This window comes from Schistocerca serialis, chromosome 11 (genome assembly GCF_023864345.2).
Source record: "Schistocerca serialis cubense isolate TAMUIC-IGC-003099 chromosome 11, iqSchSeri2.2, whole genome shotgun sequence".
NCBI lineage: Eukaryota > Metazoa > Arthropoda > Insecta > Orthoptera > Acrididae > Schistocerca > Schistocerca serialis.
In genome coordinates this window covers 204,065,132-204,090,255 of record NC_064648.1, presented here as the reverse complement: position 1 = coordinate 204,090,255, position 25,124 = coordinate 204,065,132, and the positions used below count along the sequence as shown (strand labels likewise).

Genomic DNA, 25,124 nt, shown 5'->3' with positions numbered 1-25,124 from the left:
ACGAGGATAATGGAATGTGGTCGAATTAAGTCGGAAATGAGACACTTACAGTAGTAAAGGAGTTTTGCTATCTGGGGAGCAAAATTACTGATGATGGTCAAAGTAGAGAGGATATAAAATGTAGACTGGCAACGGCAAGGAAAGCGTTTCTGAAGAAGAGAAATTTGTTAACATCGAGTATAGATGTAAGTGTCAGGAAGTCGTTTCTGAAAGTATTTGTATGGAGTGTAGCCGTGTATGGAAGTGAAACATGGATAATAAATAGTTTGGACAAGAAGAGAATAGAAGCTTTTGAAATGTGGTGCTACAGAAGAATGCTGAAGATTAGATGGGTAGATCACATAACTAATGAGGAGGTATTGAATAGAATTGGGGAGAAGAGGAGTTTGTGGCACAACTTGACAAGAAGAAGGGACCAGTTGATAGGACATGTTCTGAGGCATCAAGGGATCACAAATTTAGCATTGGAGGGCAGCGTGGAGGGTAAAAATCGTAGAAGGAGACCAAGAGATGAATACACTAAGCAGATTCAGAAGGATGTAGGTTGCAGTAAGTACTGGGAGATGAAGAAGCTTGCACAGGATAGAGTAGCAAGGAGAGCTGCATCAAACCAGTCTCAGGACTGAAGACAACAACAACAACATGTCAGGATGCTGGAGACTGGCGAAATTTAGAGATGGAAGTCTTCACTTGAAGCAGGAATGAAAGTTCTCGTGACAAGCGGACATTTCTTTCCTCCAATAATACTCGAGGGAGTGTGAGTGGTTCACCACACGAGTTCTGCTCTAGAAGCTCCACTGTAAGGTTTAATGATTGCACATACTCCTAGTACCACCAGCAGTGGGGCAAAAACTTTCTGTGGTCTATATGTTTTATCAAGCAAATTCAAGTGCCATCTGCAGGCAGGATGAATTGACGCCATGGGCCGGGTCTGGTCCATGGGCCATAGCTTGGCAACGTCTGTACTGTGGGTCCTTTATGAATGATATGGAGATATTTGTATTTTACTTTATTCTATATTGTAATTTTCAAAATTGTGACTATGAAAATCATTTTCTACTGTATTTTACTACGGCTACCTGTTATACCATCTTTGAAGCTGCAGGGTATTTTATGGATGCTATGCAGGTTCAAAAATGGTTCAAATGGCTCTGAGCACTATGGGACTTAACATCTAAGGTCATCAGTTCCCTAGAACATAGAACTACTTAAACCTAACTAACCTAAGGACATCACACACTTCCATGCCCGAGGCAGGATTCGAACCTGCGACCGTAGCAGTCGCGCAGTTCTGGACTGAAGCGCCTAGAACCGCTAGGCCACCACGATGCAGGTACCTGTATAATTTTATAGTCTCAGGCAACTTCATTGGCAGTGTGGATACAGTTGCATGAGACTGTAGTGATGTGTGTGTGAGTTGCGTTTGTGTGAGTGAGTGTGCATGCCTGTGTGTGTGTGTGTGTGTGTGTGTGTGTGTGTGTGTGCGTGTGCGTGCGTATGTTTCTGTTGTCTATTCTTGACGAAGGCCTTAAGGGCTGAAAGCTTTCTTTGTGACAGGCTTTTTATTGTATATTGTAATATTTGAAGTTGTTTCACCCGTTGGCAGTTTTCACTGTATCCTGGCTATGTAACTTCCGAATTATGTCCTTTGTGGCACTATATTTACCACCTGAAGGTGGCAGGGGTAAAATACAGGGAGCGAAGGGCTATTTACAACTTGTACAGAAACCAGATGGCAGTTATAAAGAGTCGAGGGACATGAAAGGGAAGCAGTGGTTGGTAAGGGAGTGAGACAGGGTTGTAGCCTCTCCCCGATGTTATTCAATCTGTATATTGAGGAAGCAGTATAGGAAACCAAAGAAAAATTTGGAGTAGGTATTAAAATCCATGGGGAAGAAATAAAAACTTTGAGGTTCGCCGATGACATTGTAATTCTGTCAGAGACAGCAAAGGACTTGGAAGAGCAGCTGAACGGAATGGACAGTGTCTTGAAAGGAGGATATAAAATGAACATCAACAAAAGCAAAATGTGGATAATGGATCGGGTGATGCTGAGGGAATTAGATTAGGAAATGAGACACTTACAGTAGTAACGGAGTTTTGCTATCTGGGGAGCAAAATAACTGATGATGGTCGAAGTAGAGAGGATATAAAATGTAGACTGGCAATGACAAGGAAAGCGTTTCTGAAGAACAGAAATTTGTTAACATCACGTATAGATTTAAATGTCAGGAAGTCATTTCTGAAAGTATTTGTATGGAGTGTAGCAATGTATGGAAGTGAAACATGGACGATAAATAGTTTGGACAAGAAGAGAATAGAAGCTTTCGAAATGTGGTGCTACAGAAGAATGCTGAAGATTAGATGTGTAGATCATATAACTAATGAGGAGGTATTGAATAGAATTGGGGAGAAGAGAAGTTGTGGCACAACTTGACTAGAAGAAGGGATCGATTGGTAGGACATGTTCTGAGGCATCGAGGGATCACCAATTTAGTACTGGAGGGCAGCGTGGAGGGTAAAAATTGTAGAGGGAGACCAAGAGATGAATACACTAAGCAGATTCAGAAGGATGTAGGTTGCAGTAGGTACTGGGAGATGAAGAAGCTTGCACAGGATAGAGTAGCATGGAGAGCTGCATCAAACCAGTCTCTGGACTGAAGACCACAACAACAACAACATTTACACATGGTCCATTATTGTCTTAATAGAGCTTGAGTCGATTAAGACTAAACAGTGGTTTAATTTATTTTATTTGTCACTGTGCAATTTGTAATGTTATCTTTATGATATAAGAACATTTCTTTAGATAATAAACATTCTGGTCCCTTGTGTGCACTGCAACCAGAGGCCTCTGGTGTTTTTACCTGGCAACTGCCGGTGTATTTGAGCATCAGGTCTCTCTGCACTGTTCAGCGTAGTTTGTTTACTGCATGTTGAACTATCAGGATTGTCTGTTATGGGTATTTCCAAGCATGTATATATGACTGCATTTTTTTTAAATTCTGAGATGGTAAGAAACCTTTCATGTAATTTTTCATACAAGAATCGCTGCTTATATTCATGCCTCATTTTTTATAATCACTGTAATATCTACTGTAACGTTGTTTTTACAGGATGGTTTGAAAACAGACGTAATGTCTGAAACTAGTTACCACCAATAAATAAAGGATACTTCTTAATGCAGCTTACGGAATAATTCCAGTCATTCATTTCACAGATACTGAGGGCACAACAAATTACCAAACTATATAAATCACAGGTGTAGAAAGTCAGCAATAAGAATGTGGACATCCCTACAGTATCACTCCTATTCAGTAAGTAATATTAGGATGATATGTAACAGCACATATGAATATTTTAATTAGTGATTTATAAAATAATTTATGAAACTCTTGGCTGATAAGTACAAGTTTAATTATGATCCATAAATTAGAATTGGCAAGGAAAAGTAAAATCAGTGCCCATGTCTTTAGATTTCAGATATTCCAGAAACATTTATGCTGTCATGTACTACAAGCTACATTGACCATCTGCTGCCGTAAGCATAAAATAAACTTATAAACATATTTTCTCAAAATCTTGTCAGTGTAAACCCATCTTAAGAGTGCTACAGCGTAACTTCCAGTTATAATTACGAACCGTTCAGAAAGTTCTTGCTTGAGAACCATTCCTTCAGCACACTAAAACTAGACTAGTTTGGCCTGTGAGAATTGGACAGAATACAGTGGCTCAGGAACACCCAAACTGGTTAGCAAACTTTCTCTTGAGATAACAATAGTCTGGTCTGCACAAATCTTAAGTGGGCTGACCCGTTTCATTGTCCGTCATTCAGGCGCAGGTGGCAAAGTTGTTAAATGCATCATTTGCCGCATGCAGCCACATTGATATTTCTCCAGTGATGATGTGTCCCAGAGGCTGTTAATTCTACAGAAATATTTAGTTGCCCTAATACACATTTTAGCTGCATTTTTCATGACGTTTTTGAAGGGATAGTTGTTCTTCAGCACAGAAGCTGAGATTTCTGAGAGTGCAAAGCAGATTGACTATTTTCTAGTTACTCATGTAAGTGTCCTGCTGACCACTGTTGAGTGAGTGGTAAGAAAGGTTGTTTATGGGCATTGGTAGGAACAGCTAAAGACTAACAAAATGAAGAATATGAAACCCACACCGCATTAGTTAGCTCCCTCCCTTATCATACTAACGAACATTAGTAACCTTTCCTACGAAGGGGATATTACGTAGTCCTATATGGTTACATATTAACACATTAAGGTCTAGGAAATGGACTAGATTAATAACATTGTCTAGAGAATAGCACTTCATAACAAACTAACTGAGGCAACTGCGATCACGATTCCCATCACTTCGTATTGACAAACAACTTGTCTCTTCTGGATAAGGCAGGTCACATGTTGCTTTTTTAAACTTCAGTTATTCCATAGATCATACTATTATGTACTGAAAGAACAAAGATTGAATACAAAAAACAAAACAAAACAAAAATATTTTGGGACATGCTGTCCAATTACAGGTTTGTTTCTGTACAAAATGACTAATCATTTCTATTCAAGTATTTCTCTACGGCATAGAAGGAGTTGTTATAGACAATCATCTTTAGTCTACATATGAAAACACTTCTGATATCTTTCTGACATTTGTTTCCACTGGTAGATAGTCAAGAAGTTTTATGAAACTTCCTGGCAGATTAAAACTGTGTGCCGGACCGAGTCTCGAACTCTGGACCTTTGCCTTTCGCGGGCAAGTGCTCTAGCAACTGACCTACCCAAGCACGACTCACGCCCCATCCTCACAGCTTTAATTCCGCCAGTACCTCGTCTCCTACCTTCAAAATATTCTGGAGAAGTTTTATAGTTGAATATTTCATCCTTTTCTGTACAAAAGTTAGATTCATTACAGAGTAATGCATATAGTATTTCCATTCCTCTCATACTCAGCTGGATTGTTGACAAGTAGTTTTTTTTAATGAGTAGAAGCATTGTGAGGCTGTGGTTTATATTCTAATGTGGTTAAGGAATTACTTACAAGATGTACCCTAAACATAATTCTAATTACTTTCTTTATATCTAAAAACAAAGATGATATGACTTACCAAACGAAAGCGCTGGCACGTCGATAGACACACAAACAAACACAAACATACACACAAAATTCAAGCTTTCACAACAAACTGTTGCCTGTTGAATTTTGTGTGTATGTTTGTGTTTGTTTGTGTGTCTATCAACGTGCCAGCGCTTTCGTTTGGTAAGTCACATCATCTTTGTTTTCAGATATATTTTTCCCATGTGGAATGTTTCCCTCTATTAATTCATAATTACTTTCTTTTCTGCAGTAAATATTTATTGACAGAATATTATCCCATATGACATCAGTAAAAGAATACCTGTGAAATATGTTAACTTACTGACTTATGTATCCGCAAAGTTGACATTTATTCTTATGGAAAAGTAGCAGGCCTACTATATGATTTTTTTTTTTCAGTTTAAATTTTCCTCAATGTGTACACCTACGGAATTAATACTTTGTACCCTTTTTATCATTTCTTGTTGGTATGGTATGTTGATAGGAGGTGAGATGGTTTTGATGTACAAAACTGGATGAGCAATGTTTCTCCACAGATTAATCTAGCCCATTTGTGCAAAACCAGCCACTAACATTAACAAACATTATTATTTTCTTTGTTGATGCAGCTTTGCTCAGCTTCACAACAATGCAGACAGGATTAATTCTGCCTCCTGGTTCAAATAAAGTGGCATATCATTAACAGAAAGCAAGAACAATAGTGGGCCAATGATCGAATCTTGTGGGAGCCCCATTGTAATTTGTCCCACTGCAGATGATATGGCCCCCTCTTTGCTTTGCTTTACTGGAATAAGTTAGGACAACTTCCTCTGATAAATGGTACTGGTGATTCAAAAGTGTTATACGTGACATCTCGCTACAAGGCCCGGGATAATCGCAGTGGTCAGTTGTGCGACGCACTCACCGATGGCCATCCAGACGGTGAAGCGCACCAGTGTGAGGATGGAGAGCTTGAAGATGAGGTAGATGTTGACAGTGACAGCCACTGCTGGCACGAATGGCAAGCCTGGTGTCATGAAGAGCAACGTCTTCCTGTCGGCAATAAACAAGACACGTAACACTAGTAGGTCAGTGGCGCACCACTGGGACCTGCATCGACTGCTGTTCCAAAATGTGTAAAGAAAGATATTAGGCCTATGTCTTTGAGAACAAGCAATCACATTAGCATTTAGCACCAATGATTAGACAGAAAATTTTAAGCACTTTGTACTGTTTTACGAGGTGCATTCAAGTTCTAAGGCCTCCGATTTTTTTTCTCCGGACTGGAAAGAGATAGAAACATGCGCACTGTTTTAAAATGAGGCCGCGTTCACTGTCAATACGTCCCAGAGACGGCAGCACCGTACGGCAGATGGAATTTTACCGCCAGCGGCGAGAATGAGAACGGTTTTAAATACTTAAAATGACGACATTTTCCTTACTTGAACAGCGTGCAATCATTAGTTTTCTGAATGTGCGTGGTGTGAAACCAATTGAAATTCATCGACAGTTGAAGGAGACATGTGGTGATGGAGTTATGGATGTGTCGAAAGTGCGTTCGTGGGTGCGACAGTTTAATGAAGGCAGAACATCGTGTGACAACAAACCGAAACAACCTCGGGCTCGCGCGAGACGGTCTGACGACACGATCGAGAAAGTGGAGAGAATTGTTTCGGGGGATCGCCGAATGACTGTTGAACAGATCGCCTCCAGAGTTGGCATTTCTGTGGGTTCTGTGCACACAATCCTGCATGACGACCTGAAAATGCGAAAAGTGTCATCCAGGTGGGTGCCACGAATGCTGACGGACGACCACACGGCTGCCCGTGTGGCATGTTGCCGAGCAATGTTGACGCACAACGACAGCACGAATGGGACTTTCTTTTCGTCGGTTGTGACAATGGATGAGACTTGGACGCCATTTTTCAATCCAGAAACAAAGCGGCAGTCAGCTCAATGGAAGCACACAGAATCACCGCGACCAAAAAAATTTCGGGTAACCGCCAGTGCTGAAAAAATGATGGTGTCCGTGTTCTGCGACAGCGAGGGCGTAATCCTTACTCATTGCGTTCCAAAGGGCACTAAGGTAACAGGTGCATCCTACGAAAATGTTTTGAAGAATAAATTCCTTCCTGCACTGCAACAAAAATGTCCGGGAAGGGCTGCGCGTGTGCTGTTTCACCGAGACAACGCACCCGCACATCGAGCTAACATTACGCAACAGTTTCTTCGTGATAACAACTTTGAAGTGATTCCTCATGCTCCCTACTCACCTGACCTGGCTCCTAGTGACTTTTTCCAACAATGAAAGACACTCTCCGTGGCCGCACATTCACCAGCCGTGCTGCTATTGCCTCAGTGATTTTCCAGTGGTCAAAACAGACTCCTAAAGAAGCCTTCGTCGCTGCCATGGAATCATGGCGTCTGCATTGTGAAAAATGTGTACATCTGCAGGGCAATTATGTCGAGAAGTAACGCCAGTTTCATCGATTTCGGGTGAGTAGCTAATTAGAAAAAAAATCGGAGGCCTTAGAACTTGAATGCAGCTCGTACTTTTAAATGAAAACATTTTAATTTATGCTCTACCATGATTGTCAGTAATATTAAGCGAAATTACAACTTTACTGTTACCAGTCACTGGTAAACAGTATACTTTAGTTTCATTTGACAATTTTACATATTTTGCCTATCTTTAGCAGCAGAACAATTTGAAATATACATTAGAAGTATGTCGTTAATCATAGTAAAATGACTACATACACAAACGGATAAAGAAACAAAAATGAATACAAAATGTAACATGCCAAGAATAGTATCTCAGTGTGTGTGGCCAGTAATACAGTTCATCTGCATAAAACTTTCTGACAGCCTTTGGTGGATGTAAAATGGCTTTAGCACTCAGAAATTACACCACAGCTGTGGATCCACACGTGAGACAAAGAATCTGAAAACTTCCAAGAGTGCACTGTATCTGGTAGAAAAGTAGTTCAATTTAGTTAGGTACAGATTCATCTTCTGCTAAGGTTTTTATACAATTGATTTATTGATAATTCACAGTCTAATGATAAAAAAACGTAGTTCCTGTAGTATTTAATGTGCTGGTCAACTTATATGTTAACTAAACAGTCTCACAATCTATTATTAATCTACATTTATTGCCCAGTCTTTAACAAAATGAGGTTTTCAGTTTATTTCAATTGTGCATATTTCATAATATGTTTCGATTAATCACCTTTAGCAAACATAACTTCGAGGATTGGTTTTAAAGCTAGCAAATTGTTTTCCAGAAAAATGCCAATTTTATATTTCAGAAGAAAAACTGTGTTAGTTTATATAAATTTATTGTGGAACTCTAGGTAAGAAACTTTACAGTTCACTATTCAGTTTTGGAGGGAATATCAGATTTAATGCGTTATCTGCAAATATTAAAATTAAATATTCTTAAAGAGACTATAGCATTGTTATAAAACTGTTTTTTACCAAATTACATAAATTACAACTGTTAGAGGAAAATATTTAGTTTTTTGTTGTTTACAAATGGATTGCAAGTTTATGGTGTAATTCGTAAGACAAATCTGTAAACTATGGTATATCAACATTGTTATGTATAAATTTTAGGTTAAAAAGAAAAAGCTAATTCATGATGACATATGTAATCATAATTTACATATAAAAAATTAATGAGCACCTTTCAAATTTGACATTAAAAGTGTAAGTGTAGAAATCATGTATTATCTTGTAATTGCGACATTGTCTAACTGCATCCGAAGTTTTAAAATCTATGATTTATAAATGCTTCATCTGTAACAAATAGTAATGTAGACTATGTAGGCACCAACTTTGCCACAGCACAGACGAGTCTATAAGCAGAAGTCAAGTGTTTGTCAGGCTGTAGTAGTTCAGTTGGTGAAAAAATTATGCTGATGGACTATCAATATTAGAAAATAAGGTTTGTATTCCAAAATAAAAACTCAAAGAAGATGTAACTTACCAAACGAAAGTGTTGGTATGTTGATAGAGACACTAACAAACACAAACACACACACAAAATTCAAGCTTTCGCAACCCATGGTTGCTTTATCAGGAAAGATTGCTTCATCAGGAAATAGGGAAGGAGAGGGAAAGACGAAAGTGTGCAGATGGATATGTGTGTGTGTGTGCGCGCGAGTGTATACCTGTCACTTTTCCCCCCTAAGGTACGGTAAGTCTTTCCGCTCCCGGGATTGGAATTACTCCTTACCCTCTCCCTTAAAACCCACATCCTTTCGTCTTTCCCCCTCCTTCCCTCTTTCCTGACGAAGCAACTGTGGGTTGCGAAAGCTTGAATTTTGTGTGCGGGTTTGTGTTTGTTAGTGTCTCTATCAACATACCAACGCTTTCGTTTGGTAAGTTACATCATCTTTGTTTTTAGATATATTTTTGCCACGTGGAATGCTTCCCTCTATTATATTCAAAATAAAAACTCAGTTAGATTTGAGTATTTGTAGGTATGTGAAATCTATCTCTACTTCTCGTTCTCACACAGTTTTATAATAAGTACAATTAATTTGTGTGTTGTGAAGTAACACATTATGTCAATATAGCAAGAAAGCCGTATGCCATTTTTTGATTGGCAGATTTCTAATCTGAAAGGATATTCTACCTCCACACACAGTGGCACCTTTGGATGTGGTGTGTGAGTTATGTTTTAGTGTACTTGTTAAGTATTGATGATATTAATGGGTGTATGGATAGTTTGGTGTCATGTTTGTGTTGTATGATGATGAAAGAAGGGACAACTTTAAATCTGGTTCTCCAACGGCACCAAGCGGGTCGCTGTGCATAAGGTCCTCATCCAGTGGATGGATTGTAGTCTACAGAGGCACATCAGTGCGCCTTGTGACACAACATACAGATATTGGTAGTTTAATAAAAGACTTTCGTGCAAAGTCTTGCTATGAGGGACACCACTCCAATACTTGCTGGTCAAATACTGCTGGCAAAACTCCATGTTTGAAACCAACTACATCCAATTTCAGCATTGCTTCACAGGCATGCACTAGTGATGTGATAGGTATGGCTAAATCAGACTCTGGTTCCACATTCACCACACAAATGCAATGGCAGAAGTACCTCAGTGCTGGTTTGTGGGTCCAAGTGCCGGCAACTGGTTCCTCTTCGGATGAGGGAGTATGGCGGTCATACCCTTTGCCAATGCATCTTTTCAGTGAGTTTCTCAGATGGTGTGAGTGGCATAACGTACGAGGGTGAGTCAAATGAAAACCTTAAATTTGTAATGACAAATCGAAATTTCGCGCCGTTATCCTGTAAGTTAGTAAGAGTGCTACAAACAGCGTGCAGAATGTCCTGTAGGTGGCAGCATAGTGCAGATGCACACATACCGTCGCAGTATCAGTATAAAGATGGCCGCCCCACTTGCGACTTGCACCAGGGAAGAACAGCGTTCTGTTATTCGGTTTTTGCGTAGTGAATGTGTGAAACCTACTGAAATTCATCGACGAATGAAGGTTCAGTACGGTGATGTATGTTTGTCGCAGCAGCAAGTCTGCGAATGGAGTAGGAAGTTCACAAATGGTGTGACTTCAGTGTAAGATGCTCCTCGTCCAGGTCAGGCACAACGAGTTGTGACTCCACAGAACATTGCAGCAGTTGAAGCCATAGTGAAGGAAAACCGCCGAGTGACACTGAATGACACTGCAGCATGTTTACAGATTAGTCACGGGTCAGCACACCACATTGTGCACGATGTGCTCCAGTTTCACAACGTGTCTGCAAGATGGGTGCCACGGCAGCTGCCTCCTGAAATGAGAGAACGACATGTCGATGCTCGTGAAGAACTTCTTTGGCGCTTTGAACGAGAAGGTGATGGCTGCCTTGCAAAGAATCGTTACTGGGGACGAAGCTTGGGTACACTTCCACCAACTGGAAAAGAAGAGAGCGAGCAAAGAATGGTGCCATTCCCCATCACCAAAATCAAAGAAGTTTCGAACAGAACCATCAGCAGGGAAGGTCACGCTGACTCTCTTTTGGGACGAAAAAGGTGTCATTTTGGAGCATTACGTGCCTAGAGGGACCACTGTGACCAGTGCATCGTACACAGCTCTCCTAAAAAATCATCTGCAGCCTGCAATCAAATCAAAGTGACGTGGATTCCTGTCAGTAGGTGTCCTTTTGCAACATGACAATGCAAGGCCCCACACTGCCTGTACAACAGTTGCAACAATCACAGACCTGCATTTTGAGTGTCTTCCTCATCCACCATACTCACCAGACCCAGCCCCAAGTGATTTCCAAATGTTTGGACCACTCAAAGACACAATGGGAGGAAAAAAGTTCCGTTCTGATGAAGAGGTACACCGCGCGGTGCATAATTGGTTGCACGGACTACTAAAATAAATTTTTTTCTAAAGGAATTTATGCACTTTGTAAGTGCTGGAGGACTTGCATTGAGCATGGGGGAGATTATGTTGAGAAGTGATACAGCTTTGTACCACTTCTGCACAATAAATAATATTTAAAAAAATATTTAAGGTTTTCATTTGACTCACCCTCGTATCAAGCGCTGGTTGGAGGTCATGTAGTTGAGTCGTGCAGCATTAGTGCAAGTGAAAAATAAACTACAAATATTTCATTAAACACAGACTTGAGATACTGGATGGATTAAACAAAAGGTTTCGAATGCTAGGCATCTTTTTTGATTTAAGTAAGGTGTTTGATTATGCTGATCACAAAATGTTGCTCCAGAAGTTTGGACCATTGTGGAATACGGGGAGTAGCTCACAGTTGGTTCACATCTTACTTTAAAAACAGACAGCAAACGGTCATTGTCCACAGTGTTGAGAATAGCTGTGATATGGGTTCTGAGCAGGGCATGGTCAAATGGGGGGTGTCCCCAGAATCAGTGCTGGGGCCACTCCTGTTCCTTATTTGCATAAATGATATGCCTTCTATTGTTACAGATGATTCTAAAATATTTCTGTCAGCTGACGACACTAGTTTTGTTGTAAAGGATGTTGTTTGAAACACTGGCACTGTTACAAATAGAACAGTTCATGATGTAAGTTCATGGCTTGTAGAAAATAAACTAAGGCTAAATCACAGTAAGATTCAGTTTTTGCAGTTTCTTTCACGCAATTCAACAAAACCTGACATTTTAATTTCACGGAATGGGCATATGATTAGTGAAACAGAGCAGTTGAAATTTCTAGGTATTCAGACAGATAGTAAACTGTCATCAAAAGCCCATACTCAGGATCTTGTTCAAAGACTTAAGGCTGCCATTTTTACTACTCAAACGGTATCTGAAGTAAGTGATAGTTTGACATGAAAAGTAGTCTACTTTGCTTATTTTCATTGGCTTATGATGTATGGTATTATATTTTGGGGTATCTCTTCCCACTCTGAAAGAATATTTTTTGCTCAGAAATGTTTGGTTTAGGCAACAAGTGGAATAAGTTTGCGAATCTCTTGTTGACCCCTGTTCATTAGTCTGGATAATCTGACATTCGCCTCACAATATATATTCTTTACTGTCATTTCTTTCAACAGTACCAGTTTATTCCCAAAAATTAGCAACTTTCACAAAGTTAATACTAAGCAGAAACCCAATCTGTATTTGGATCACATTTCCTTGAATCTTGTGCAGAAAGGTGTGCAGTATACTGCTGCATCCATTTTCAACAAGCTACCACAAGAATTCAAAGATCTTAGCAGTAACCTACATGTTTTCAAATCGAAACTGAAGAGTTCCCTCATGGGTCACACCTTCTATTCTGTGGAGGAGTTAAGCTGATTCCTGTGTTACATTGTTGATTGCATCTACATGAACTGATGGCTTGTCTTTTTTCGGGTTCATAAACATTTTCTTTTATTTGTTACTTTTTTGTTGTAATTTAATGTACTCGTATGTTCCATGACCTTGAAGAGTTGCTCCTCCAATTGGTCCTACAGAAGAAGACACATAAAATAAAATAAAATATAGATAAATGTGGATAATTTTGCCATTCTTTCTGAAAACCTAACAAATGCTGGAATACAAATCAATTTCTTAGAAGAAATAGCCAACAAAGTAGGTTTAACAATATCTGTAGAAAAAACAAAATTTATGACAAATATAAAAAATGCTCCGGAATCCCTAGCAACGGATATTGGCCAGATAAAGAGGGTAAACAAATTTAAATATCTGGGAGAAATAATCCAAGAAAATGGATTAGAAAAATTCGCTATAGAAGCAAGAGTACATAAAATGGAGAGAGCTTATGGAATAACTAGGAATGTCTACAACAAAAGGTGTCTGTCTAAAATTTGAAGATACCGCACTACAACGCAGTAGTAAAATCAGAATGCCTTTATGCAAGTGAATGTTTATTACTGAACTACAAAATGGTTCAAATGCTTCTGGGCAGTCCCCTAGAACTTAGAACTACTTAAACATAACTAACCTAAGGACATCACACACATCCATGCCCGAGGCAGGATTCGAACCTGCGACCATAGCGGTCGCGCGGTTCCAGACCGTAATGCCTAGAACTGCTCGGCCACACTGTTACTGAACTACAAATTACACAACTTGAAGTCCTAGAGAGAAAAATCATTCAAAAAAATACTTGGGCCACCAAAAAATACAGAGGTATGGAAATTAAGAAGCAATGAAGAAGTTTATCGCAACATAGAAAACATAAATGAAACACTATGAAAGAGGTGACTACTATTTTTTTGGAAATTTATACAGAATGAACAGCGACAGGTTAACCAAAGAGATTTCTAAATAGCTTTGGGACAAGCCAACAGTAGCCTGGATTCAAGAATTTAGAAAAGATTAGGAAAGAAACAACATAAGTGAAAAAGATGCATCAGAAACAGAGAGTTTCAAGAGGAAAGTGTTAAAAATGGAAGGATTTCAAGGCAAGAGGCAGAAGAAGACAGGGTCAAAATGGTCCGAGGAGAGAAAAATGATATATAGTGAAAATACACTCCTGGAAATGGAAAAAAGAACACATTGACACCGGTGTGTCAGACCCACCATACTTGCTCCGGACACTGCGAGAGGGCTGTACAAGCAATGATCACACGCACGGCACAGCGGACACACCAGGAACCGCGGTGTTGGCCGTCGAATGGCGCTAGCTGCGCAGCATTTGTGCACCGCCGCCGTCAGTGTCAGACAGTTTGCCGTGGCATACGGAGCTCCATCGCAGTCTTTAACACTGGTAGCATGCCGCGACAGCGTGGATGTGAACCGTATGTGCAGTTGACGGACTTTGAGCGAGGGCATATAGTGGGCATGCGGGAGGCCGGGTGGACGTACCGCCGAATTGCTCAACACGTGGTGCGTGAGGTCTCCACAGTACATCGATGTTGTCGCCAGTGGTCGGCGGAAGGTGCACGTGCCCGTCGACCTGGGACCGGACCGCAGCGACGCACGGATGCACGCCAAGACCGTAGGATCCTACGCAGTGCCGTAGGGGACCGCACCGCCACTTCCCAGCAAATTAGGGACACTGTTGCTCCTGGGGTATCGGCGAGGACCATTCGCAACCGTCTCCATGAAGCTGGGCTACGGTCCCGCACACCGTTAGGCCGTCTTCCGCTCACGCCCCAACATAGTGCAGCCCGCCTCCAGTGGTGTCGCGACAGGCGTGAATGGAGGGACGAATGGAGACGTGTCGTCTTCAGCGATGAGAGTCGCTTCTGCCTTGGTGCCAATGATGGTCGTATGCGTGTTTGGCGCCGTGCAGGTGAGCGCCACAATCAGGACTGCATACGACCGAGGCACACAGGGCCAACACCCGGCATCATGGTGTGGGGAGCGATCTCCTACACTGGCCGTACACCACTGGTGATCGTCGAGGGGACACTGAATAGTGCACGGTACATCCAAACCGTCATCGAACCCATCGTTCTACCATTCCTAGACCGGCAAGGGAACTTGCTGTTCCAACAGGACAATGCACGTCCGCATGTATCCCGTGCCACCCAACGTGCTCTAGAAGGTGTAAGTCAACTACCCTGGCCAGCAAGATCTCCGGATCTGTCCCCCATTGAGCATGTTTGGGACTGGATGAAGCGTCGTCTCACGCGGTCTGCACGTCCAGCACGAACGCTGGTCCAACTGAGGCGCCAGGTGGAAATGGCATGGCAAGCCGTTCCACAGGACTACATCCAGCATCTCTACGATCGTCTCCATGGGAGAATAGCAGCCTGCATTGCTGCGAAAGGTGGATATACACTGTACTAGTGCCGACATTGTGCATGCTCTGTTGCCTGTGTCTATGTGCCTGTGGTTCTGTCAGTGTGATCATATGATGTATCTGACCCCAGGAATGTGTCAATAAAGTTTCCCCTTCCTGGGACAATGAATTCACGGTGTTCTTATATCAATTTCCAGGAGTGTATGAAGGAATACTGGAGGAAAAAGAAAGAACAACAAAGAAAGAAGCACTGAAATTGGTGTGTGGTCCTTAGATGACCCAAATGAAGAAAGAAGAAGAAAATACAGATAAATACTACCCCCATACTAACTCCTGTTGTAATTGGAGAAATTCACAATAGAAGTTCCGATATTACTTATATGGACATATCTACATATAACATGATTTTTTAGTAAAAGTAACAGCCAAACGCGGAAAAACTGTCATTTAAAAATACTACCTGACTGAGTTCCGTGCAAGAATCTATTTGGATATTAGAGATTGTAATGATTTACCAATTGAGTTGCAGATGACCATGTCGGTACCTCTCCACATATTTCAACAAAGGGTATAAGAGTTACCTACTATTAATCATTTCAAACAAAACTGTAACACTCAGAAAAAAAGTAAGGCATTAAATAAATGTCTAATAAATTGACTGTAAATGCGATCACAAAAGTAAATTGCAACAGCAAAACCAGCTGTGGAGATAGTACCGACAAATGATAGAAATCTCGAGTGAAGACCGACTTTCGGCTAAGCAATTCGAGTCTTGCTCTAGCACAGCACTACTGTTCAGTCTGTAGAAATGTCCTCGTCAAAGGGTCAGATTTACCAAAATGAGCCACTGGGCTGCAAAATCAAATTCACCGACCGAAGTCCGCGGGGAGACGTAGTGCCAATACATCTATTCAGTGAATGTGGAATCAGAATCTGACACTGACCCACTGCCGAACTCAGTTTGTGCCAGGTCCCGAGTAAAGCTGAGTACCTGTTCTGGGGCTTCCTCGAGATGGCGAGCAGCACGCCGACGATGGCGAGCACGGTGATGGAGAGGGCCGCAGCCAGCCAGGAGCCTCCGCTGCCCCCGGAGGCGGCCACCGTGACGTCCAAGATCAGGATCAGCACGTACAGCACGCCCACCATCTTCATCACGAACATGCCCGACTCCTCGGTGGCCGGGCCCGTATCCACCCAGGGGAAGATGGCCGGGCACAGGTACGTCGCCGCCTGTCGTGGACGAGTGGACGGTGTAGCGCCGGCTTCTTACACTGCCGAATAACTTTTCTGTCAAAACTAAACTAAACTCCTCCCGAACAAGCCACGAAGGCCCGACGGTACCGAACGGCTGCCGTGTCATCCTCGGACAGTAGGCACCACTGGATTCAGATACGGAGGGGCACACCGTCAGCACACCGCTCTCCCGGCCGTATGTCAGTTTCCGAGACTGGAGCCGCTACTTCTCAGTCGAGTAGCTCCTCAGTTTGCCTCACGAGGGCTGAGTGCACCCCGCTTTCCCACAGCCCTCGGCATACCGGACAGTCACCCGTCTGAGGGCTAGCCCGGCCTAAAAGCGCTTAACTTCGGTGACCAGGACGGGAACCTGTGTTACCCCTGTGGCGAGGCTGTTGCCAATTTTTCTGTTAGAAAGTATAAATAATATAGTTCTTCTAGAATTCCTGAGTGTTCGTCTGATTCAAATCGTAAGTTCTCCACAATATTTCACCAAAAAGAATTGTTGGTATTCTTGTGGTTCCTAATGACTGTTGCTCTGCTCCGATTGGTATCCTATACAGGGTGTTACAAAAAGGTACGGCCAAACTTTCGGGAAACATTCCTTACACACAAATAAAGAAAATATGTTATGTGGACACGTGACCGGAAACGCTTAATTTCCACGTTAGAGCTCATTTTAGTTTCGGCAATATGTACTGTACTTCCTCGATTCACCACCATTTGGCCCAATTGAAGGAAGGTAATGTTGACTTCAGTGCTTGTGTTGACACGAGACTCATTGCTCTACAGTACTAGCATCAAGCACATCAGTACGTGATGTTTTGATTGGGACCCATGTTCTTCCACCTACGCTCAATGGAGCACGTTATCATGATTTCATACGGGATACTCTACCTGTGCTGCTAGAACATGTGCCTTTACTAGTACGGAACAACATGTGGTTCGTGCACGATGGAGCTCCTGCACATTTCAGTCGAAGTGTTCGTACACTTCTCAACAACAGATTCGGTGACCGACGGATTGGTAGAGGCGGACCAATTCCGTGGCCTCCATGCTCTCCTGACCTCAACCCTCTTGACTTTCATTTACGGGGGCATTTGAAAGCTCTCATCTACGCAACCCCGGTACCAAATGTAGATACTCTTTGTGCTCGTATTGTGGACGGCTGTGATACAATACGCCATTCTCCAGGGCTGCATCAGCGCATCAGGGATTCCATGCGACGGAGGGTGGGTGGACGTATCCTCGCTAACAGAGGACATTTTGAACATTTCCTGTAACAAAGTGTTTGAAGTCACGCCGGTACGTTCTGTTGCTGTGTGTTTCCATTCCATAACTAATGTGATTTGAAGAGAAGTAATAAAATCAGCTCTAACATGGAAAGTAAGCGTTTCCGGACACATGTCCACATAACATCTTTTCTTTCTTGGTATGTGTTTCCTGAAAGTTTGGCCGTACCTTCTTGTAACACCCTGTATACGATGGTTGTTACCCCCTCCACTATTCTGCTCCTGTTGCTGTACTCATCCCTTTGGAATGTTGTCTCCAACAGCTTCAGGTCAGATGGGAGAGTGACTCGATTGTGGAGGGTTCGCGCCCTGTGAACAAGCGTACATGAAAGAGCTTCAAATCCCACAACTCTCAGAATTAAGGTCTCTTATGGACACTTCTTCACATTGCATGAACTATCTGCAAGCAAGACAGTGTTTCAACTGAGCTAAGACACCTGGAGACAACGCTATGAAGGAACGGATAGAGGTAATAAGCAAGTAAGGCGTATGTTCAGACAGGTTGTTGTTTGACAACAACACGAAGAGAAAGATGAGCACAAATAACTTGCATGCATCCCATTTGTGAGCAATTCCTCCATAAAAGCCAGCAGAATATTGGATCAACAAATTGTCAAATGTGTACTTCTCCCATCCCCTAAGACCTTAACACTGCTAGGTCAGTGAAGGATGATCCAGTCCTTCACAAACCAGTGGTCTAGAAAATCCCCCACCAGTGCAGCATACCATACAGTCTGGATAACGTACACATAATACAAGAGAGGTACCATGACATAGATGCCACACTGAATTACACCACCAAGTCAGCCACGGCCGGCAATGGTATTACTATAAATTACAATGAAACAAAGATACTTAGGCAATCTTCCTCATTCTCACATTGCATGATTAAAGAGGCCATTTAAATTAAGGTCCAAGATGGTCTAAGTAAAACAAATGAAAAAATTAAAGACATTAGTTGGCAGTGGCGACTGATTTATATCAATGGGGAAAGTCGAAAATTTATGGTGTACTGCAATTGGATCCCGAGTCTCCGGCTTACTGGGCACATGCAGTAAGCTCTATGCCATCCAGACACAGTGGTCAACACAACTGCATGGACTACCCAGCACACATCCTGTCAGACCCAAATTCTCAACTTATCCACACACTACTGATGTAGCTCCCCTTGCTCATTATCCTCACTACTCGTAGCATTTTGCCATTTCCCATAAGAGTTTGAGCTTGCTATGCATCTGCACTGAAGTGATCACTGGCCGTCATCACCTCAATTATACAGGGTTATTACAAATGATTGAAGCAATTTCACAGCTCTACAATAACTTTATTATTTGAGATATTTTCACAATGCTTTGCACACACATACAAAAATTCAAAAAGTTTTTTTAGGCATTCACAAATGTTCGATATGTGCCCCTTTAGTGATTCGGCAGACATCAAGCCGATAATCAAGTTCCTCCCACACTTGGCGCAGCATGTCCCCATCAATGAGTTCGAAAGCATCGTTGATGCAAGCTCGCAGTTCTGGCACGTTTCTTGGTAGAGGAGGTTTAAACACTGAATCTTTCACATAACCCCACAGAAAGAAATCGCATGGGGTTAAGTCGGGAGAGCGTGGAGGCCATGACATGAATTGCTGATCGTGATCTCCACCACGACCGATCCATCGGTTTTCCAATCTCCTATTTAAGAAATGCCGAACATCATGATGGAAGTGCGATGGAGCACCATCCTGTTGAAAGATGAAGTCGGCGCTGTCGGTCTCCCGTTGTGGCATGAGCCAATTTTCCAGCATGTCCAGATACACGTGTCCTGTAACGTTTTTTTTGCAGAAGAAAAAGGGGCCGTAAACTTTAAACCGTGAGATTGCACAAAACACGTTAACTTTTCGTGAATTCCGAATTTGCTGCACGAATGCGTGAGGATTCTCTACCGCCCAGATTCGCACATTGTGTCTGTTCACTTCACCATTAAGAAAAAATGTTACTTCATCACTGAAAACAAGTTTCGCACTGAACGCATCCTCTTCCATGAGCTGTTGCAACCGCGCCAAAAATTCAAAGTGTTTGACTCTGGCATCGGGTGTCAGGGCTTGTAACAATTGTAAACGGTAAGGGTTCTGCTTTAGCCTTTTCCATAAGATTTTCCAAACCGTCGGCTGTGGTACGTTTAGCTCCCTGCTTGCTTTATTCGTCGACTTCCGCGGGCTACGCGTGAAACTTGCCCACACGCGTTCAACCGTTTCTTCGCTCACTGCAGGCCGACCCGTTGATTTCCCCTTACAGAGGCATCCAGAAGCTTTAAACTGTGCATACCATCGCCGAATGGAGTTAGCAGTTGGTGGATCTTTGTTGAACTTCGTCCTGAAGTGTCGTGCACTGTTATGACTGACTGATATGAGTGCATTTCAAGCACGACATACGCTTTCTCGGCTCCTGTCACCATTTTGTCTCACTGCGCTCTCGAGCGCTCTGGCGGCAGAAACCTGAAGTGCGGCTTCAGCCGAACAAAACTTTATGAGTTTTTCTACGCATCTGTAGTGTGTCGTGACCATATGTCAATGAATGGAGCTACAGTGAATTTATGAAATCGCTTCAATCATTTGTAATATCCCTGTATATATGTAGTGTCTGTTCTATTGGACACCACATACACTGGGTGGTCCTAAACTATGAGGGTTGGAACGTTAACAGTGGCAACTAGTTATTTACAGCTCGTACAAAACAGATAAGTGTTTCAAAGTTTTACTGACCTTCAAAGTAGTAACAGCGTTGTGTATAATCCATTGCCAGCGATGTGGAAGTCATAGGATACTCTTAGCAGTGCCAGTTGTGTTGACAGTTCGAGCAGCGCGGTCTATTGCCCAACAAATTTGTAGTGTTCTGAAGCAAATGCCGTGAAGTGTTTCCTTCAGAAATTGAGTTGAACTCACTGGGGTTTAAGTCAGGGGAGTGCAATAGGTGGTACAGCACTCAGCAGCCCCATCAGTCAGACAAATCAGTAACAGCTTGCACTGTACGTGCTTCAGCATTGTCCTGCAAAATGATGGTCAGGTCCTGCAGAAAGTGTCCTCACCTCTGTCTCTATGCTGTTCAATTTTGGAACACACGCTACGACCAGCTTAGAGACAGAAGTGATGACACTTTCTGCAGGACCTGACCATCATTTTGCAGGACAATGCTCAAGCACGTGCAGTGCAAGCTGTTACTGATTTGTTTGACTGATAGGGCTGCCTACTGCACTCCCTTGACTTAAGCCCTCCTGAGTTCAACTCGATTTCTAAACTGAAGGAAACACTTCACGGTATTCAATTCAGAGCTGCTACAAATTCGTCAGGTAATAGACCACGCCACTCTAACTGTCTACACAACTGGCACTGCTAAGAGTATCCTACGACTTCCACATTGCTGGCAATGGGTTATACACAATGCTGGTGACTATTTTGAAGGTCAGTAAAAGTTTGAAACACAGATCTATTTTTTACGAGCTGTAAATAAACAGTCGCCACTATTTAAGTTCCAACCCTCCTATATGACAAAAATGTAAAGGCTGATAGGGAGGACATAGATAAGCAGATTTCATATAGGAATGTGTGTGCGGTAGTGACACATTACAGTGCTAGCCTGTACAGTAGTATGAATCAGAGGAAACTGAAAAGACATGTAAAGACAAATGACATCAGAAATTTATTAATAGTTTACAAGAGGCACTTGGAAGAGTGGCCACTGACAGAGATACACATTTCACAGCAACAGCACATTTATCAGCGAACATTAGAAAAGACATCAGGCATGTCAATAATCTGTCCAGCAGCAACAGATACGTGGGCAATGAGATATTCTTCAGGTGTGATAGGGCTCTTGTACACCAAGCTTTTCATATGACACAACAAGAAAAAATTCACAGAGGTTAAATCAGGAGAATGTGGGGCCCAGGGAATGGGACTGCCCCGTCCTATCCACTGCTGGCCGTAGGCAGCATCCAGGTGATTCCTGACGTTTCAACTGAAGTGAGCTGGGGCTCCATCCTGCTGGAACCATATTCATCTATGGACAGCTACAGGAACATTGTCCAGAAGTACAGGTAAGATCTCCTGTAAGCAGATGATGTATGTGTCACTAGGTAGAATGTATGGTCCAACTAAGTTAGTATGCACAATGCCTGCCCAAACATTAATGGAAAAACCTTTGCATCATCCAAGACAGGTTTTGTGAGTGTGAGGATGAATTGTTACTTCCCAGTCCACCACAGCCACCAGATCTCAATACTACCAAGTCTTTGTCGGCTACTTGGGAGAGAAGGGTGTGTGATCACTATCCACTTCCATCATCATTACCTGAATTTGCCACTAATTTTCGGGAAGAATGGTATAAGATTACCTCAAAAACCATACAGGACCTTACATCTTGGGTTGTCGGGTGTTCTGCCGGATATCAGCGTCGTACTTGCACGATATTTCGGTCACGTAGCTCATGGCCTTCATCAGGTGCGACCAGAGACTGCTCCTCGAGTGGACCTGGTCCAGTATTTATGCCTATGGCCTTCCCCCTCCACCAACGGCTGCAGGCGCTTCCTCTGTGGTCCGCGCCCATTCCCTGCGACCTGCTGGAGCGTTGCAGCTCCGTTTTCCGTCCGCTGCGGTTCTAGGTGTTCCCTCTGCGGTCCGCTCCTGGGGGTTTCATCTACGGTCTGGGTTACCAAGCGTTCCCCCTGTGGTCCGTGCCCGCTCACCACGACCTGTTGGAGCGTTTCCGCTCCATTTTTCGTCCACTGCAGCTCTGGATGTTCCCTCTGCGGTCCGCGCACACCAGTCCCACTTCTGGGTGTTCCATCTTCTGTCTGGTGCGCCTGGCAGTCCGTCAGGGGCTCGTTTCCCATCTCCATGTCTCTGGTTCTTCCGTTTGTGGTGTTGCAGCTGGCCCCGTTGCTCCTTTAACAATTCCAGAGCCGGAACCCAGGCTCTGCTTAGCTGGTACCCTGTGTCACGGTTCATAAGATCGTCAGCCATTTTAATTTCTATCGATTCTCTTATAACACTGTCCCAAAATCTGGGTGTTTGTGCTAGAATCTTGGTATCCTCATATTTCATGGCATGATCTAGTTCTAGACAGTGTTCAGCAATGGCTGACTTAGTCACCTGTCATAATCTAGTGTGCCTCTGATGTTCTTTGCACCTAATCTCCACAGTTCTTGTCATTTGGCCAATGTAGGATATGCCACATTGACAAGATATATTGTAAATCCCTGGTTTTCGTAACCCCAGGTCGTCTTTGACATTCCCCAGCAGTCCCCCGATCTTGTTGGATGGACAGAAAACACACTTGATATTGTGTTTACGGAGGATCCTACTGATTCTGGCAGAAATAGAGCCAGCATAGGGCAGATATGCCACCTTCTTTGCTTCATCTTGGTCTTGTTCAGGAACCTGTGGTATAGTGGCTGGTTGGAGTGCCCTCTCAATTTGTCTGTCCGTGTATCCATTCTTGGAGAAAACTGTTTTGAGACGTTCTATCTCCATAGGTAGATTCTCTTGGTCTGACAGGGCACGTGCTCTGTGGACCAAAGTCTTCAGAACCCCATTCTTCTGTGCAGGGTGGTGACAGCTGCTGGCCTGCAGATATAAATCAGTGTGTGTTGGTTTTCAGTACACACTGCGGCCAATTGATCCATCTGCTTTCCTCTGGACTAGTACATCCAGAAATGGCAGCTGGCCATTCTTCTCCAGTTCCATGGTGAACTTGATATTAGGGTGGCATGAGTTAAGATGTTCAAGAAACTCATTGAGCCTGTCCATCCCATGTGGCCAGATCACGAAGGTGTCGTCCACATACCTAAAGAAGCATGTGGGTTTAAATGTGGCTGTCTCCAATGCCCTCTCCTTAAAACTCTCCATAAACATGTTGGCAACCACAGGGGACAGTGGGCTGCCCATAGCTACACCTTCAGTTTGCTCGTAATATTGGTTTCTGTACAGGAAATACGTGGATACCAGTGTATGACTGAACAGGTCCAACAGAGCACCGCCAGATTTCTCTGCAATCAGTTCTAGTGAGTCCCTCAGTGGGACCCTGGTGAACAGCGATACCACATCAAAACTAACCATGATGTCCGAATCTGTGATGTGCAGTTGCTTGAGGCGTTGCAGGAAATCTTCTGAGTTGCGGATGTGGTGAATACATTTCCCCACATATGGAGACAGGAGACCTTTCAAGTACTTGGCTGTTGTGTACATAGGTGCCCCAATATTACTGACAATAGGCCGTAGGGGCACGCCCTCCTGGTTTATTTTAGGTAGACCATACAGTCTAGGCGCTTTTTCCTGTAGTTGTCTGATGATCATATCGGGCATCCCTGTTTCCTGCAAGAGAGCACTAGTCTTCTTGGCCACCTTGTCCGTGGGGTCACACTCCAGAATTCTGTATGCAGGGTCCTCCAGAAGTTGCGTACTTTCTCATTATAATCCACCCGCTGCAAGATGACGGTGGAGTTCCCTTTGTCTGCTGGCAGTACCACAATGCTGTACCTGAAATGGGTACGTTTCTAGGGGTCGTAGCAAAGTTGAGACCCTTGCTGTGGCAGTACCACAATGCTGTTGTCTTCCCACAGTTTCTTGAGTGCAAGCCTTTCCTCGGTTGTGATATTCAATTTCGGCAGCCTGGCCTTGGTGAGGGCCCTGCAGGTCTCTCGGCGGACTTCCTCCGCCACATTAGGTGGAAGTGTGGTTGCAACTTGCTCTACTGCACTGACGAAACCTGAAATGGGTATGTTTCTAGGGGTCGTAGCAAAGTTGAGACCCTTGCTGAGTAATTGTCAGTAATATTGGGGCACCTATGTACACAACAGCCAAGTACTTGAAAGGTCTCCTGTCTCCATATGTGGGGAAATGTATTCACCACATCCGCAACTCAGAAGATTTCCTGCAACGCCTCAAGCAACTGCACATCACAGATTCGGACATCATGGTTAGTTTTGATGTGGTATCGCTGTTCACCAGGGTCCCACTGAAGGACTCACTAGAACTGATTGCAGAGAAATCTGGCGGTGCTCTGTTGGACCTGTTCAGTCATACACTGGCATCCACGTATTTCCTGTACAGAAACCAATATTACGAGCAAACTGAAGGTGTAGCTATGGGCAGCCCACTGTCCCCTGTGGTTGCCAACATGTTTATGGAGAGTTTTAAGGAGAGGGCATTGGAGACAGCCACATTTAAACCCACATGCTTCTTTAGGTATGTGGATGACACCTTCGTGATCTGGCCACATGGGATGGACAGGCTCAATGGGTTTCTTGAACATCTTAACTCATGCCACCCTAATATCAAGTT

General features: G+C 43.1%; 1 protein-coding gene across 1 annotated transcript in view; it reads right to left on the bottom strand.

Moving 5' to 3' along the window:
* Positions 1-25,124, bottom strand: part of LOC126427225 (probable cationic amino acid transporter) — a 546,247-nt gene that overhangs the window by 7,518 nt on the left and 513,605 nt on the right. The window contains exons 13-14 of the mRNA XM_050089463.1: positions 16,264-16,502; positions 6,008-6,135 (exon numbers count right to left, since the gene is read on the bottom strand). Coding sequence (XP_049945420.1) covers positions 6,008-6,135; positions 16,264-16,502 — 367 coding nt within the window. The remainder of the gene's footprint in view (positions 1-6,007; positions 6,136-16,263; positions 16,503-25,124) is intronic.